At 36.8% G+C, this 15,182-nt stretch overlaps 2 protein-coding genes across 4 annotated transcripts; one reads left to right on the top strand and one right to left on the bottom strand.

The window, feature by feature from the left end:
- Nucleotides 1-414: 414 nt before the first annotated feature.
- On the top strand, nt 415-6,560 carry LOC113302367 (YTH domain-containing protein 1-like). Of its 3 annotated transcripts, none has more exons than XM_026551279.1 (10): nt 415-545; nt 1,170-1,231; nt 1,837-1,930; nt 3,250-3,479; nt 3,563-3,814; nt 3,902-3,978; nt 4,060-4,459; nt 4,885-4,941; nt 5,930-5,994; nt 6,086-6,560. In XM_026551279.1, the coding sequence occupies exons 2-10, from the start codon at nt 1,187-1,189 to the stop codon at nt 6,150-6,152; spliced, it is 1,287 nt and encodes a 428-aa protein (XP_026407064.1). In that variant the 5' UTR covers nt 415-545; nt 1,170-1,186; the 3' UTR covers nt 6,153-6,560. The 3 variants fall into 3 exon arrangements, with proteins under 3 accessions (XP_026407064.1, XP_026407065.1, XP_026407063.1); XM_026551280.1 differs by lacking the exon at nt 415-545 and adding an exon at nt 627-711; XM_026551278.1 differs by lacking the exon at nt 415-545 and adding an exon at nt 719-855.
- A 356-nt stretch (nt 6,561-6,916) lies between these two features.
- Nucleotides 6,917-10,856, bottom strand: LOC113306680 (synaptotagmin-4-like). Its single transcript, XM_026555585.1, has 11 exons — nt 10,659-10,856; nt 10,213-10,314; nt 9,913-9,963; nt 9,651-9,771; nt 9,257-9,378; nt 8,986-9,084; nt 8,724-8,804; nt 8,502-8,587; nt 8,115-8,340; nt 7,793-7,957; nt 6,917-7,573 (listed from the first exon to the last, which is right to left on the bottom strand). Exons 1-11 carry the CDS (start codon nt 10,761-10,763, stop codon nt 7,073-7,075), a joined length of 1,659 nt encoding a protein of 552 aa, XP_026411370.1. The 5' UTR covers nt 10,764-10,856; the 3' UTR covers nt 6,917-7,072.
- Between the last annotated feature and the right edge of the window lie 4,326 nt (nt 10,857-15,182).

Below are 15,182 nucleotides of genomic sequence, written 5' to 3'. Positions count from 1 at the left end.
ACTAATTATAATTAAGCACTAATCCTGATTAGTGAGCGGTAGATTAGGTATTAAGTAAAATACTAAGATAAGGAGTGACCCTGAATTGATATTTGAATCCAGATTTTGTCCTTTTCCTCTATCCCCTAATTAGTTTGAGTATCCCCTAATCACGCGTTGTTTAAGAATCACAAATATATAAATTGTTAATAATGAAATATTTGAAAAAAAAAATCAAAAATCGGATAGGTGTGTTGACGGCGAAATTCGCATCATCACTGGTCCTAATCGTAAGAATGTTTTTATATTTGGAGCATCGACCAAACTTTGCATAACAAAGGGTCCTCAGAGCAAAAGATTATAAGAATAGGTAGTAAATGTGAATTCCTACTTACAAAACCACCCACTTCTTGTACGTTCTTGATAAATGTGAGAGAGAGGTTTATCAATTATCAGATACATTACCCACAGTAAAGGAAAAAAAAAACTAGGGCAAATTTCAGACATAACTTCATTTTTACACAGACAAAATTTACTCGGTCTCTTCTGTATCCTCCCTCTCTAAGGTACATTCCTTGTTTATGTGTTTCTGTGTTTTTACTTCGTCATAGATTTTGTATTAATAATAGTCTCCGAAACAATAAATTAGCGAAAATAATTGGTAGGCTTTTTTATCTCTCAAACTCATATCTATGGAAAGGGTTAATTAGGGTTTTGCCAAATTTCTTTCCGGTAATTTTTTTCACTACTTTAGTCGTTTATAGTACCTAGTCTCCCAATATAAAACTCCAAATCCCTGAATAAGAAGTGTCGATTTATGACGTCGCTGATTACGGTAGTGGATAGTCAAGTCTATGATCCCTAGGCTTGTTAAAGGTTGGACACAATGCGAAATTTTGCAGTACATCAAAATAAATTGTTCTGTAATTTGTATAGTGCTTTGTTGTTTATGCTTTGTCTTAATTAGTTTACTTCAACTTGATCTATTCACGGTTGTAATATCTATGTGTTTCTTCATTTGATATTTTGAAGTTGGTTTGGTGGATAGTTATGGAATAATTTGCAATAACCAGTATCATTTAATAATTATTAAAACTGATCATAGAAGTATAAGGTTTCGTGTATTTAGTTGATGAAGTGGTCTCATTTAGCTACATTTTTGACAAAAATATGTTTTTTTTTTAAATCAGTTGCAACTTACGAGAAGATGGTTTCATCAGGAAGAATCATCTCAGAGAGATCTGATGATAAGGTACATTTCCTTTCAAATGTAGACTTAGGTTGGTATTCTATGTTTCATTCCTGCTACTTGCATGTAAGAATGTATGTTGCAGTTACAACCTCTTACCCCCCAAATTACTTGTTCTCTCACATTCCTTTTTTATTGTTCGCGTGTAGCGTATGCAGTTGGATTACAATTGCTCTTTGTTTGAGATAGTTAAGTGATGTGGATACTACTTAATGTCTTCTCTTATTAATTACTACTTTGTAAGTTAAGGAATGTGTTGTAGCAACTTGTTTAGTTGGAGTAAAAAGCTCGTGTGTTTGCGCTTAAATTAGTTTTGCACTCTTCCTAATGTTCTTGTTGTTGTCATGTGTGACAAACATCCTCCTTGCAAATTTTGTCTTGGAATCATGAGTTCCATAGATATTTTGCTCTCTTTGATCTTTCTGTTCATTAGTCGGTGCACGTTGTCGTTGATGTCTTCTCTTATTACTTGTCTGGATTTCCATATGAGTGCTAGATTTAAGTTTGTTCCCTATTTCCATTTAATAGATAATCATGTATTGGCCCTTACAAAGTATTTACCAGTCCAGACTGGTTTTATCTCTTTTAGTTTTTACAAATCTGTGTAGGATGTTATTGAAGATTTATCAACTAATGCTGCCAACGGGAATGCATCCATGGTCAATTCACCCCTCACTGTTGTTCAAAAATGTGATAATGCAGGTAATAAATGAATTAAACCCTATATTGTTTCTTATTCTGTCAAGCTGCTTCTATAGTTTGTGAAATGGATCCTTCAGTCAATTTAGTTAGATCATAAAATGTAAAAATCCTAGAACGTAATGGGGAAAAGAAAGGTTAGAATGGAAGACACAGAAACCAAGTATGTTCTTTGATTGTGTAAGTAGTAGGTAATATAAAAGAACATCCATGCCCTTATATTACGCATAATGTTCATTGTGCTCAAAGGAAAAAGAATATATTACAAAGAATGTTCTTCGATGGCCTTAGGAAACCACTTGCATGAAACTCTATTCTTGCACTCACTGAGATCAACAAACTGTCTGTGTTCGACCAAGTAATCTTAATTAGCACCAATGTATTTAGAATGAAAGAGTAACTATAGCAGCACTAACTGCAGTTTCGCGACCTAGAGATGTAAATGACAATTACTAATAGGTCTAACCCAGTCAACATTTTTGCATGGACCCCATCCTTATGTAAGCAAGTGTTTTTGTTGGAGAACCCACAAATCTCACTAGTCCCTGTTGAAATAAGAGAGAATCTGATAAACTGTATTTGAACGACAAGCGCATGGTGAGTATGTAAACCAATTTATCACACCTGATGCATATGCTACATCTGGGTGAGACTTAGAAATAAATCTTTCATTAACATCACTGAATAGTGAGATATGCAGATAAAGAAAGAATGTTAATCTCTCAAATGGTGGTTCTACTTGAGTCCCTTATTGCCATAACTGGATTTAAACTTACTTGCACTCCAGTGTAAAAATTAGTTTGGAAATCAGGCTTGCTTTATCTCGCCTTTTGTTAAGCGTAAGTTGGTTCATCGCCTGTAACTAAGATTTCTTCAACATATGTAGTGGGTGCTAGGTGATTCTTGACAGCTAGGTGATTCTTGACAGTGACGAGAATGATTGTACTGTCTGCAGGAATACACCATTTCTCGCACTGCTTAAATAATGAATATATTCAACCAAACATAGAGTCGTTAGGCCTTGTAGAGTTGTAGTAACTTTCAAAACTTCGATAAACCTAGATATCTGGAGTATTTATCTTACTTTACATCTAACTTGAGTTTGAGGTTTTCATCACTTCATACATCACGCATTAATGCTACTGAAACAGTACACCATGGGTTGGTGTTCGTCATGCATTGATGGTTTGTTTACTACTTGTATTATATATTGTGCACGAAGGTTCTTGTGTAATGCTGATGCTAATGCTTCTCCTTATGTGGAGTATGCGATGCATTATAGGCCTTTTAAATGTATTACAGTGTTAATGTTTTACTTTCAGGAAGCTCAAGCTCTAAAGAACACGAGTACCCTTATCTCTTAAAAGCAGGAAAAGAAATGGAAACTCGAACAAGTGTGGGGAAGTTGGGTACAGTAAAACCTAATAGATTGTTTAGAACAAGATATTTTATCATTAAAAGTCTGAACCACCAAAATATTCAACTTTCACTTGAGAGAGGAATTTGGGCTACTCAAGTAATGAATGAACCAATATTGGAGGAAGCTTTTGATGTAAGATCCCAGCTAGTCTAAGGAGAATCTTTTGTATTCCTATTTTTGAGATGATTCTTAGAGCATCTTATACGTCTTTGCAGAATTCTGGTAGAGTAATCCTCATATTTAGTGTCAACATGAGTGGTTTCTTTCAAGGGTATGCCCAAATGATGTCTTCTATTGGTTGGAGGCGTGAAAATGTCTGGTCTGAAGCATCTGGCGGAACTATACCTTGGGGTCGCACTTTCAAAGTTAAATGGTTGCAATTGCAGAATCTGCCTTTCCAAAAGACTCTTCATCTTAAGAATCCATTAAATGGTTACAAACCTGTCAAAATCAGTAGAGACTGCCAGGTGCTCTTGAATGTTTAGTGCCTTTTCTGTTTGTACATTGATGAGTGCGAAGTATGAGCATGATCGTTAGTCACTTCTGTTTTCCAGGAGTTAACTCCAGACATTGGGGAAGCTCTTTGCAGGCTTATCGATGAAAGTCTGGATGTCGATGGAAGGCTGATGAGGTACTCATACAACACAGTTATATAGCGGTTAGGTTGTTTCTGTGTGTTGTCTACTACAAACCCTAGTATCTTTCAATGCAGGAATACATTTTCTGGTGATGAAGTCCTTAAAAGGTCTTGTATTAGCTCTCCAGTTTGTTCGCCAAATGAAAGATATATGGGTAATCTTCCTCCATCACCTATGCGATTGACCAGAACAACTGTGCTTCATCCTTCCTCATTATATCAACAAGTCATGCCAGCTGAATCAAGCCGTTTTCATGTTGCGCATGGTAGATCTCCTAGAAGATTCCCTCTGGATAACTTAGGTTACAACTTTGATGCTTCAAAAGTTTTGGGCATGATGCATTCTCAGGCCCATGGAAGTTCAACTAATTTACATCGTAACATGGATCCATTCTTTCTACCTGATAAATGGAATCTATCGTCCAAGAACAGCGCCTTTGGTGATTTGCTATCAGAGGATGATTTTCTTGAAATGGTAGGGCAATGCTATCTCCATTATAAAGCCATACCTTGGTATAAAGCGAAGAACGTTTTATAGAAATTTAAAACCTGCTAACAGAATAAGATTCTGATACCATCACACTATTTGACATGGATAACATATTAACTGTTGACTTCCAGTAACTCTAATGCTATGAGAAGAAAGTGCAGTATGTATATATCGAGTACGAGTCTGTTTGCCGTGTTTCTTTGTCTCGAAAAGCATGCTTGTGTACTATCTTTGAAACATGCATGTTTTTGCATCAAAATGTACATTAAAGAATAAACATATTCCTTCCTCTTATAATATATGAACCCATATGGATGCTAACATTGTCAATGTTGATTGTTTTCTTTCATTATTCGACTGTTTACAGTTTTCATTATAAAATTGATTCTTTGATTTTATTATATTCTCAGACATATGAAGAGTACCTACAAGTCCTTGGAAGAAGGAATCGGCGACCTAACCAATCAGTGAGTGGTGTTTATGATCCTTGATAATTTTATTGCATTAAGCTTGTGCTGTATTGATGCTGTTGCATATGATTATGATTTCAACTGCCAAACCAGGTTTTGCCTATGATTTTAAGGGAATTCCTACTAAAATGAGTTTATTTTTATGACACTTTCATGAGGCATACTCTTTTAACCCAGACTCTGACATAGGACACATTTAATGGAATGTAGTGTATGATCATTAAATTTACCTTATTTCTATTGAAACAGCGGATTTTAAATTTGAATCAAGAGTTACTAGTTTAAAAGAAAGTTAGGTATACGAGACTGCCTACAATCAAGATGGAGTGACTCCATATATATTCTTACTGACGTGATTCTAGTAATGTCTTTCACACTACACTATGATCAGCATTTGGAGCTTACGTTGCGTGGTTAAGAAATATTGTAAGAGAAGGATATATAGTGTATATTCAAGGGGATGTATAAACAAGTCGAAGAGAAAGAGGAAGGAGGTTGATAGAATTTCTTCTTTTTTACGACTTCTAGAGAAGCAAAGACCTGTTAATGGATACAGTTTGATTCTGAAGGAGCATTATGGTTAATTCATGAAGTAGTGATATAGGAGCAAGAGTAGCAAGGCGAGTGTTAGAGTGCCCCCAGTTAAGATCACTAACTGATCCAGGATTGACACTCGCATGCAGAACGTGAGTAAATCCTTAAGTTGGATTCCTTGAACTCATATGCGAAGGTTGCAATTGTGTTGCAGTGAACGTCTAAGAGCCATTCAGACCTTGAAACTTCAATTGAAATTTTGCATAAAGATTTAATAATTCATTCTAGGAACGGTTTAACTCTGAATTTTAAAATTTTATAATATTTGAAACCTCAGTAAAGTGGAGAAGTTTTTACTTAAAAATCATAGATTGTAGACTTGTACTTGGTTGAATTATAAGATGCTCAAAGACACTTTTCAACACTTACTCCCTCGCTAATTCTTTGACAGGTAGCAGAACCATCTTGGAGTATATACGAGCCACCGACAAGTAGAGAGAAAAGCTTAGAAGATCGGTGAGTCAGCACACATCACATATTGCTTTCACTTTCTTCTTAAGCATAAAGCGTGGTGCTAATATCTGATGGAAAATTAAATTATTTGCAGATACTCACATCACCTGGGTGACCTGTACCACTCTCAAAAGAGGAGCCATTACCCGTCACCCAAATGACCTGTACCTGTTCTCCAGCGTGATGCCATGCTTTTGGCTATTCTAGTTTAATAGTGCATATGAATATAGCTTCTTATTTCCTCCAAGGATTTACAATTTAGTAAAGTATATTCGTAAGATTTAGCTGTATGCAGTTTGTCATGAGTTACCAATCCTGGGATTTGCAACTCTGTCCCTGTCCTTGCGTTACTAGTACTTCCTGAGAAATTACCGTTGTCAGAGAGGTATAAGAGGTTGAACTGTAAAATCCAAAATTTAGCTTTCTTTAGAACAAAATAAGTGAAAATTAATATGTACATACTCATATTGTGTAGGCTATTTAAACTGTAAATGTGTCTTTGTTATCTCATCACTCTAAGCAGTTTAGCTCAATTATAATGATGTTTTAGTTGATTATGAACTGGGAAATCTGATTATCTATATGATGCTTTGTTGATGTTGGGCTTTACATCTCAACTTCGTGAATTAAATAGTGGAAATCTTATGGTGCACCTCTTGTAATTTAAGTTCACCAAGCGGCTGCTAAAACTGTATATATCTGTTTTTGTGTGGCAATTTATGAGTAGAGAGAAAACATCCTATAGAAAGATTGGGAATGTGCACCCCGGTTTTGAGGGGGTGCACAAATTTGCATTGTACAGATTATGTTTCTACAAAGTAGCCTATAAGCTCCTTTATCTTGGTTTAAACTTTAAAGCTACAGATATTTTTGCTTTATGAATCTCTCGGTAAAAAGAACTGTCAAAATCAACAATGATAATTGATAAACATGCAACTCACAATGATCTTACTTCTATTCTAAAAAGAACATCAAAATTATTGAAGAGGATTACTGTTGTCAAGAAAAATCACTTCCTCACATGGAAGTTGCCAAAGACATCGTTCTTGGATAGTGTATACTGGTTGAATAACAAATATTATTAAGCTTGCTTTGGACCTTCTTGTTCTGGTGTAGTAGTAGTAGAAGGAACTTGCTGAATATTACTTCCAGTAACCCTCTTGGAAGCACTTGATTGTCCAGGTATTATACTTTTTCCTACAAACTTCCCTGCTTTGCTAAATCCACTACCAACAGCGCCAATTCCACTTGCAACGAATCCAGCACCAGCTCCAATCCCGCTTCCAACTGCACCAGCTCCGGCTCCAATCCCACTCCCGACTAATCCAGCTCCTGCACCGATTCCACTTCCTACCATCCCAACTCCAGCTCCAACTCCACTTCCTACCATCCCAACTCCAGCTCCAACTCCGCTTCCCACCATTCCAATTCCTGATCCGACCAGTGACGCTGTTCCATCTATTGCGTCCATTGTACTCCCCATTATTCCTTGATCTTTCAGTTTTTTCCTATCTTCTAATGTTTTTTTCTCTTCTTCTAGTGCAGCCAACTGTTCCTCCTTGTTGAATTCATGATAAAAAATCTGTAGCAAAAAATAACAATAAAATTCCGCTGCAAGTCTTGCTCACCTCAATAATACCTTGAACTCCAGAAATGAGAGAGAAAAAAAAATCGAGAGAAGAAATGACAGAAAAAGACCAAGAAAGGGCCTAAAATCTGATTTTGTCCTGACAAATAAAATTTCAGGTGCTGTGTCCTCAGTATATAGCGAACCACAAAGTTCAGAACAAAAATGAATTACCTTGAGCGTTATAGTTCCTCTATCTTTTTTATCTTTGATCTTCAACATGTCAAGTGCTGGCAATAGTCTGACAGAAATCTCTTTAGAAGTTTCAGGTTCTAGATCAACTAGAGGTAATTTCGCTATACCCAGTCGTTGATCTTGTCCCACATCCTCATCAAAAACCTGTCATCAAATACGCGTGAGCTATACATAAATTGGTTGAGTACTCTACATATCTATCCGAAGGACAAGTTTGATCTAAGCAATGGGAACTAGAAGCACAGCAGCTCATAACTACCAATAAAAATGGGATGAAACTTGAGGGTATATATATCAAAACCTCAATAATAAGTGATTGTGTTTCCTTGTCTTCGGCGATGAGTTCAAATGCTTGATTCCAGACAGGATTGAGGTTGTTGTCAATTGTCTTTGTTTTATATCTGAAAATAGGCCGAATAAATATAGCAGCATAAGGATCTGATTTTCCAATCATTTCTGCATTCTTCAAGTCATTTGCCTTGATTACAGTCACCGAAAGCTTTCCTTGCGGTTTAAGCTCTAACTCACTGCAAAATTAGAATTTAAGAGTGATAATTTCATAAGGAAGTCCTAATTCAGTAGACAATCAAAACCAACCCAACCAGGTTCAGGGGCAATGCGATATTCATGTTAACTTCAACAGTTCACTTTCGACAAAAATAGAGGGGAAGGAACTAATAAATATTACCTTACATCTACATCTACTCCACCTAGTGGGACAACAATCCTATGGGGCCACTGCAGCATATCTGTGATGATTGAGTTGACAGTATCCTATCACAAGAACATGAAGCAGGATCAGTAAATTGATTGGTTTCATTTAATGTTAGTATCTCAGTAAGCATCCCACGAAGGCGAATTTTGAATAAGTGGAAGCATGAATATGAAAGAGAGGGAGAAAGAGACGTACGTCGATCATATCAGAAATTCCAGGCAGTGCTGTTAAGCTTCCTCCCACGGCTTTTAACGTATAATCAATTCTAGGTTTCGGCTGTTTGAGCATACATTATTGTTTGTAAGTCAAGTTGTTGTAAGTCCTTCAAAGTTATATATTCGTATAAATGTTTTTGCATGCAAGGTTGAATAGTTTTTCAAATAATAGACCAAAAGAGCCATCTGAATAACTGAGAATACTTTAAGCGTGAGTCTTATGGTGCGAGGCATAACATTACCTCAGCAAGTAAAGCGACAACAAAAGCAGAAATGCAGGGAATCTCTTCAGATAGTTGAAAAATAACTCGAATTACAGTGAAGATTTGAAGATCCTTAAACTGCAACCGATACAATAATCAAAATTGTCAAAGCAGCAGTTATAAGAGAGAACAACAGAATAGTGAATCAATGCAGTGGCCACCATACTGAAAGAGTAAGTCAGAAGAACGCTAAATTCTTAAATGTAGATCTAAATGTTAACTAACTAATGAAGGTACTTGATTCACCAACTTGAATGGGTATTGAAGCAACAAGTGCAGCTTCCACAGCGAGAATGATATTTGGATCACCACCCCAGCGGAAGTCAATGTCCATAGTGATTTGACCTTTTTTAAGGCTTTGAACACGAATGCCTGCAACATTTGAATTCAATCATTCTGTTTGGTTAAAAGGAATAGAAACAGAAGACATGCAATCTACTACGAGTCTGACAGCTGAATTTGTTAACTCCCATTACACTGAAAAAGCTGAGATAAATGCAGTATGACAACTAAATTCCAAAATGAATAGGCCTAGCTATATTCGAGTTCTCTGTATAATGGATGTATTTCGGAGGGTTTCATAATGGTGCCTAAAAGTCCTAACCTTTGTTTTAGAAGAAATCACAGGTTCGACTGACAAATACCTTCAATCTTGGGTGCGACATTTCCAAGAGTAAGTTTGCTAAATTTCAGTGAAGTTATTCCAGGAGGTCGATACTCTTCCAATAGTGGTTCAACTGATTCTCTTATGACCAGTGTTGCTGCCTGAATAACACTTACATTAAAACAGGTCAAAATTCCTGGTATAGTTATTAAGCTCAAAATCACAGTACATAAAAAGATAAATTTTTAAGGCAATGTTCATAACGGGTATGTGTATAATGGGAAACACATTAAGCAACATACTTCCGCAACATAGGGCCATATTTTTCCCAGTAGCTTGTTCATCCATTTCACCTGGAAATAAAATAAACACAGCGAAAGACTAAGAACTCAGAGAAGATCGGGTTCCATGGAGAGCAGCAAAATTACTAAGAAACATCGGACAAGAAAGTTAACAAAGATTGAAATACTAGTTAAGCCAATCAACGAAGATTGTTAAGCCAATCATAAGTAAACAAAAATCGGAAAAGAAAGTTAACAAGACCACTCCAAATACTAGTTACCAAGTGCAAAGTCAGTAAGGAAAAATAAAATGAAAGTAACCTGGTCAAATGCGGGAAAGGATATCCATGCAGGAAAAGTATCACCACAGATTTTTCTTAAATCTTCTCTACCAAGAGAACTCAAAAGCTTAATGTCAACTGCCTGTAAGAAATAACAACCATTATAAAGGCGCGCAACTGCTTATGCTACAATTAAAGATGAATTAGTCCAAACGATATGCCAGCGCAAAAAGGTGAATTTTCATAAGTACTCGCAGTAAATTCCTTCTGCCTAAACTCTATTGTTGAAGCATAGCCAGTACATTCCCCGACTATGAAGATTTTACATTAGCAATGGCATTGCTAAATACAAACATGCAAATGTAGTACTAGTGCAAATTGAAAAATTGCAACACCATAATTACTGACTAAAATTAAGGAACAAAAATGATTTATAAAATTACAAACAAAAAAAAAAGAAACAAAGCCATTTGAGTTCAAATTTACCTTAGAAATACGTTTGGAGCTTCGATACTGCATGAAATGACACCAACCAGCAATCAATGCAATGCCAATTAGAGTCCCCATTATAAAACCAAAAACCAAACCCATCTTATATATATGGTGTATTCTAATCAGGATGTTTATTTTACAGATTTGATTGAACTCCTCAAGATCGCTGAAGAGAGAGAGATGTGGAATGTTTTTTTTTATCGAATCGGTGAAAAAAATGAATCGTTAACTAACTTGCACCCATTTAGTAAAGATGTTTTCACCGTAACAAAAGCGGACCGTCCTCCCTAGACCGTTACATCTTCTCTCTGATTTGATACTTCAGCCCCATATATTACTAAATTTGCCCAAATTACTTCATTAGTTGTCGGAAACTAGGAAACCACAGCATCATTAGTTAGGCCCTGTTAGAAAAGAAATGGCTTGAGCCCATATTTCTTGCTTCCTGTAGAAATGGTTGGGGTTAGCAACGAATGGGTGGATGTGGATTTGGTACCACCCGCGTCCAATCCATTAAAATGATGGATTTTAGAAATGTACCCGCATCCAGTTTATTATTCGTCAAATTTGATATCTGCGAGTGAGTGAAAAAACGAATGGATAAAAGTGAATTGACGGATTTCAAAATATAGTAACAAAAAAAATAACTTAATTTTAAAACTTAGAACGAAAAATACTGAAATTTAAGTGATATCAAGTTATTGCAATATATAAAGTTAAAACATAAAGTTCAATTTCAGGGAAAAAGGAAAAATTCAAGTAATAAAATGATTGTAGGTACATTCCTAAGTAAGTTTGTGTTAGGAAATTGCAATCCAATTATAAGTAATTATATCCATCGGATACGTTTTAGTCTGCTAGAAAGAAACTTTATCTCGTACAGTAAACTTGTTTTTGGTTCACACTATTACAAAAAATCTAAAATTGTAATTATGTTGTGCGTTGTAGATATCCTAACGGGACAACTACAATGTGGACGATCCATGTTACAGGAGTATGTGGCCCATCTTATTTGCTAGACACGTTATAGAAAACATTTCCTTTTTCTTTTTCAGGAGATTTAGAGGGAGCTGCTTTTTAAGGAAACTAACTTTTTAGTTATTTTTTTGTGAGAAAAAGTAGAGAACATATTAGTTGTAAACCGATTTTTAATTCGTGTAGATACAAAAGAGGGGCCACATACTTAAATGATGTGGCCGACCACTTCCTAATAGTTAGGTATATCTTCGGGTCGGGTATCCAACAAATGCGTGATGTACCATAACGTCCAATCCGTGTGAATTGTCGGGTTTAGAAATTGACCCACGTCCAATCCATTAAAATGCGGGTCGGATGTCCATCTGTTAAAATTCGGATTGGGTCGGTAAAATCCGCGAATATGGATATTTGCTCATCCCTAAGAAATTGAGCCGAATGACCTTATTCTTCCTCTCTTTTGTTTCATGGTGATATGAGGAAATAGTCGATCTTCTTTGATTGATCTTTGAATTACAGAGGTGTACTGGATAGGATTTATATGGATAAAAATAGATACTAGTTTTACTTGAATCTAGTGAATTTATAATGTTGCTTAAAAGAATCTTAAGATTCTCGTAGATATACAATTTTGGATTATAATGGATTAAATTATTTATAAAAATTGAAGTGGATTACCAAATCGTAATAAAAAACCCCAAGAAAATCACGTTTTCCTTTCAAAAAAACTCATCCATAAGTTAAGGTGGTGGTGCATGGAGGCGGCGGTAGTGGTGGTTGCTGGTGGTTGGTGTTTATGTGTGTTGTGGTCGGTGATGGTTGGTGGTATGTGGTGGTGGTGGAAAAAAATAACATGTTGTAATTAAAAAAAATGGTCCATAAAAATCCATGAAATTCTTGTAGTTTGAGTTCGGAATAATACGAGATGGTAACATACATGAAAACGTGAGGGTACCAAAATACACCACCAAATTTTTTTTAGGCAACCTGTATGGACTAAATTCGAATACAATTGCGAGAGTTCAACTTAACGAATCTCAATCAAGAAATTGTATGAAGATCTCATATCTCTTTCTCTCACAATTAGAAACCTAATTATGTGTGAGAGTACTTGGACGATTCCAAGATCAATATTCAAGAATCAATCAAGTTGTATCCAACAAACAAGGATGGATATATCTACTTTGATTGATTTACGTACAACCTATGATATTTCAATTATAAAGATAAACAATATAATGCATAAAAGAAATAACACATACACCAACATTTTTGTTAATGAGGAAACCGCAAATGCAGGAAAACCCCGGGACTTAGTCCAGACCTGAACACCAAACTGTATTAAGCCGCTACAGACACTAGCCTACTATCAGAACTTCAGACTGGAATGCAGTTTGATATCAAATTAAACCGTCGCGAAAATTCAGTTACAATCACGCTCCTTACGCCCCTTGAATCCCAGCAGGACTCCGCGCAATTGATTCCCTTAACTGACGTCCTTTACAGCCTAAGAATTGCTTCAACTCAATTGAAGAATTTAAACCAATCTGCCTCCCATAATTAAGCCTATATGTGATTTCCGTTCTGATCAAAGATAAAGGTGAGGTAGGAAATCGATAGCAATAGACAAAGTCTAGCTAACCTCAAAATTCGGTCTTATGACTCCCGAAGAGTAGCCTAGATTATTATTCACCTCACAAGTCGAAACTTGTGGAATCACAAAGTCTGAGATGAAGATACTTTGTGGTTTCTATCTATCTTGTTTGAATAAGTATCTCAACAATCAAAATAAGATCAGGATACTCGAACTATCAAGATAAAGATAGTTGGACCTGTCTCCACGAATCCCTAAGTGAAGTCTTTTTAGTCGCTAAATCCTAAAAGGGTTTTGAGGAGAGGACGACTCTAGTTTTACAACTAGGACACATAAGAATAATGTCAGGGATTCAAAGATCCCAGTTGTTTGAGGTTCTCCTTATATAGACTTTCAAGACCAAGGTTGCTTTTGGTCTAAGCTAAGATAACTTTGGAACCAAGCAATCAATAATCACCGTTAGATGAAACACTTGACTTGATATTATCATAACATATTATACATTCTGTCTGACGACCGGAAAATTACGCCTGGAGCGTCGTGACGTGCAGAACATAACTTCCCTGATGCGCCATGATGATGCTACTTATCGGGCCTTAAAGCTAGGCAAATGCACGTTTATTTTCCCTTGCAAGCATGATGTGGAGCATGATACAAATAACTTAGCTCCCACACCTTTCCAACTTGCACACTGCTGAGAGAATTCACTTGTCTTTCTCGTGCCAAGGATTCATTAATCAGGCTCATGCCGTACTTTCCTTAGGCTTATGCAATCTCCGCTAACTTGCACACCGATGTATCTTACTTTTGAGGCCACAGCCAATGCGTCGTTGGTACATGCCTAAGTCGAACGCTTTCATAGGAAGTATGAGCATCCAAGGAATGGAATGCAACTTGTCGCATCAAGTTTGGCCACAATCATATCTTGCGTCGAGATACCAAGCCAGATGATATGAGAAGCCAATATGCCGCAATCATCTCACAATTAGATGATATGAGCGACAAAGTGCTGGACCGACAATTATGCAACTCATTGCGGCTGTCTACGTACCCTACCGCACTCTAAAGGGATCAAGCACTGACCTTAGTTCATCCTTAAAGGGACAACAACTTAATAAAACTCGTTTGCAAGGTCGTGGCCAAGCAATAATGGTATGGTCTAGTCCGCGTGGCCGTTCCATCAAAATACATCCAAGTGATGCTTATTTAGTCCGCGACATGGCATAGTGATGCCTAAGCATCCTATGCCCCATTGGCAAGGCTACAGAACTATAAATGAGGCCTAAACATCATTTATACTCTTTTGGATAAGCTATGAAGCTTACTTGGTGCATGGTCCGCATATGCACCTTCAACCAACTACCCCTCCTTATATATGTTAACTTACCATTTCTACAACTTAGAAAAAGCCGATGATTGACATGCTTGCTTCACTATTCATGGACGTTGCCATGTATCCCTGAATAACCAGACAAGATTATTGTACACTCAGTTCTGGCTCACAAGCCAATTCCAATGTCCGGCCATGATGGCTGAACATTTTCTGATCCAGGTCCACTAAAGGGTTGTGATGACTGTATTTTCGTATCTGGCCCATAGGTCACTCCAATGCCCAGCTGTGATGGCTGTACATCCAAGGCCAGCCTGCTCTGGCATGTTCCGATATTGGCCATAGCCCAATGACCTGCGTAATGCGCCGTTGTGGTGCTACTTTTTCCTAGGCCATCCACTCAACTGGCCCGAAGCACCTTTGGTGCGAGATTGTCTCTAGGCCAATATTCCTCTTAACACGCAACAAAGCTTAAGATAAAGCTTCATTTCATGCCATGGCGCATCTTTGAGCATTCGCCATGCTAAAAACACGGGGTGCTACAATATTCACCCCTCTAAATAATTTCTTCCCCGAAATCCAAAACAAAAACTATTGTGGAAAAGCTCTTCGATTTGGT

The sequence above is a fragment of the Papaver somniferum genome, chromosome 8 (assembly GCF_003573695.1).
Source record: "Papaver somniferum cultivar HN1 chromosome 8, ASM357369v1, whole genome shotgun sequence".
Classification (NCBI taxonomy): domain Eukaryota; kingdom Viridiplantae; phylum Streptophyta; class Magnoliopsida; order Ranunculales; family Papaveraceae; genus Papaver; species Papaver somniferum.
Note: the sequence above shows the minus strand (reverse complement) of the source record. Positions and strands in the feature narration are given on the sequence as shown.

Bases quoted from the DNA above. Each gene is read 5' to 3' on its own strand.
- LOC113302367 (XM_026551278.1), top strand. From the start codon at position 834: ATGATCCCTAGGCTTGTTAAAG. The intron at 1,232-1,836 runs GTACATTTCCTT...AAATCTGTGTAG, and splicing joins CAGAGAGATCTGATGATAAG to GATGTTATTGAAGATTTATC. The intron at 5,995-6,085 runs GTGAGTCAGCAC...AATTATTTGCAG, and splicing joins GAGAAAAGCTTAGAAGATCG to ATACTCACATCACCTGGGTG.
- LOC113306680 (XM_026555585.1), bottom strand. From the start codon at position 10,763: ATGGGTTTGGTTTTTGGTTTTATAATGGGGACTCTAATTGGCATTGCA. The intron at 9,772-9,912 runs GTATGTTGCTTA...AGTGTTATTCAG, and splicing joins TATGGCCCTATGTTGCGGAA to GCAGCAACACTGGTCATAAG. The intron at 7,574-7,792 runs GTAATTCATTTT...TTTTTGCTACAG, and splicing joins GAGGAACTATAACGCTCAAG to ATTTTTTATCATGAATTCAA.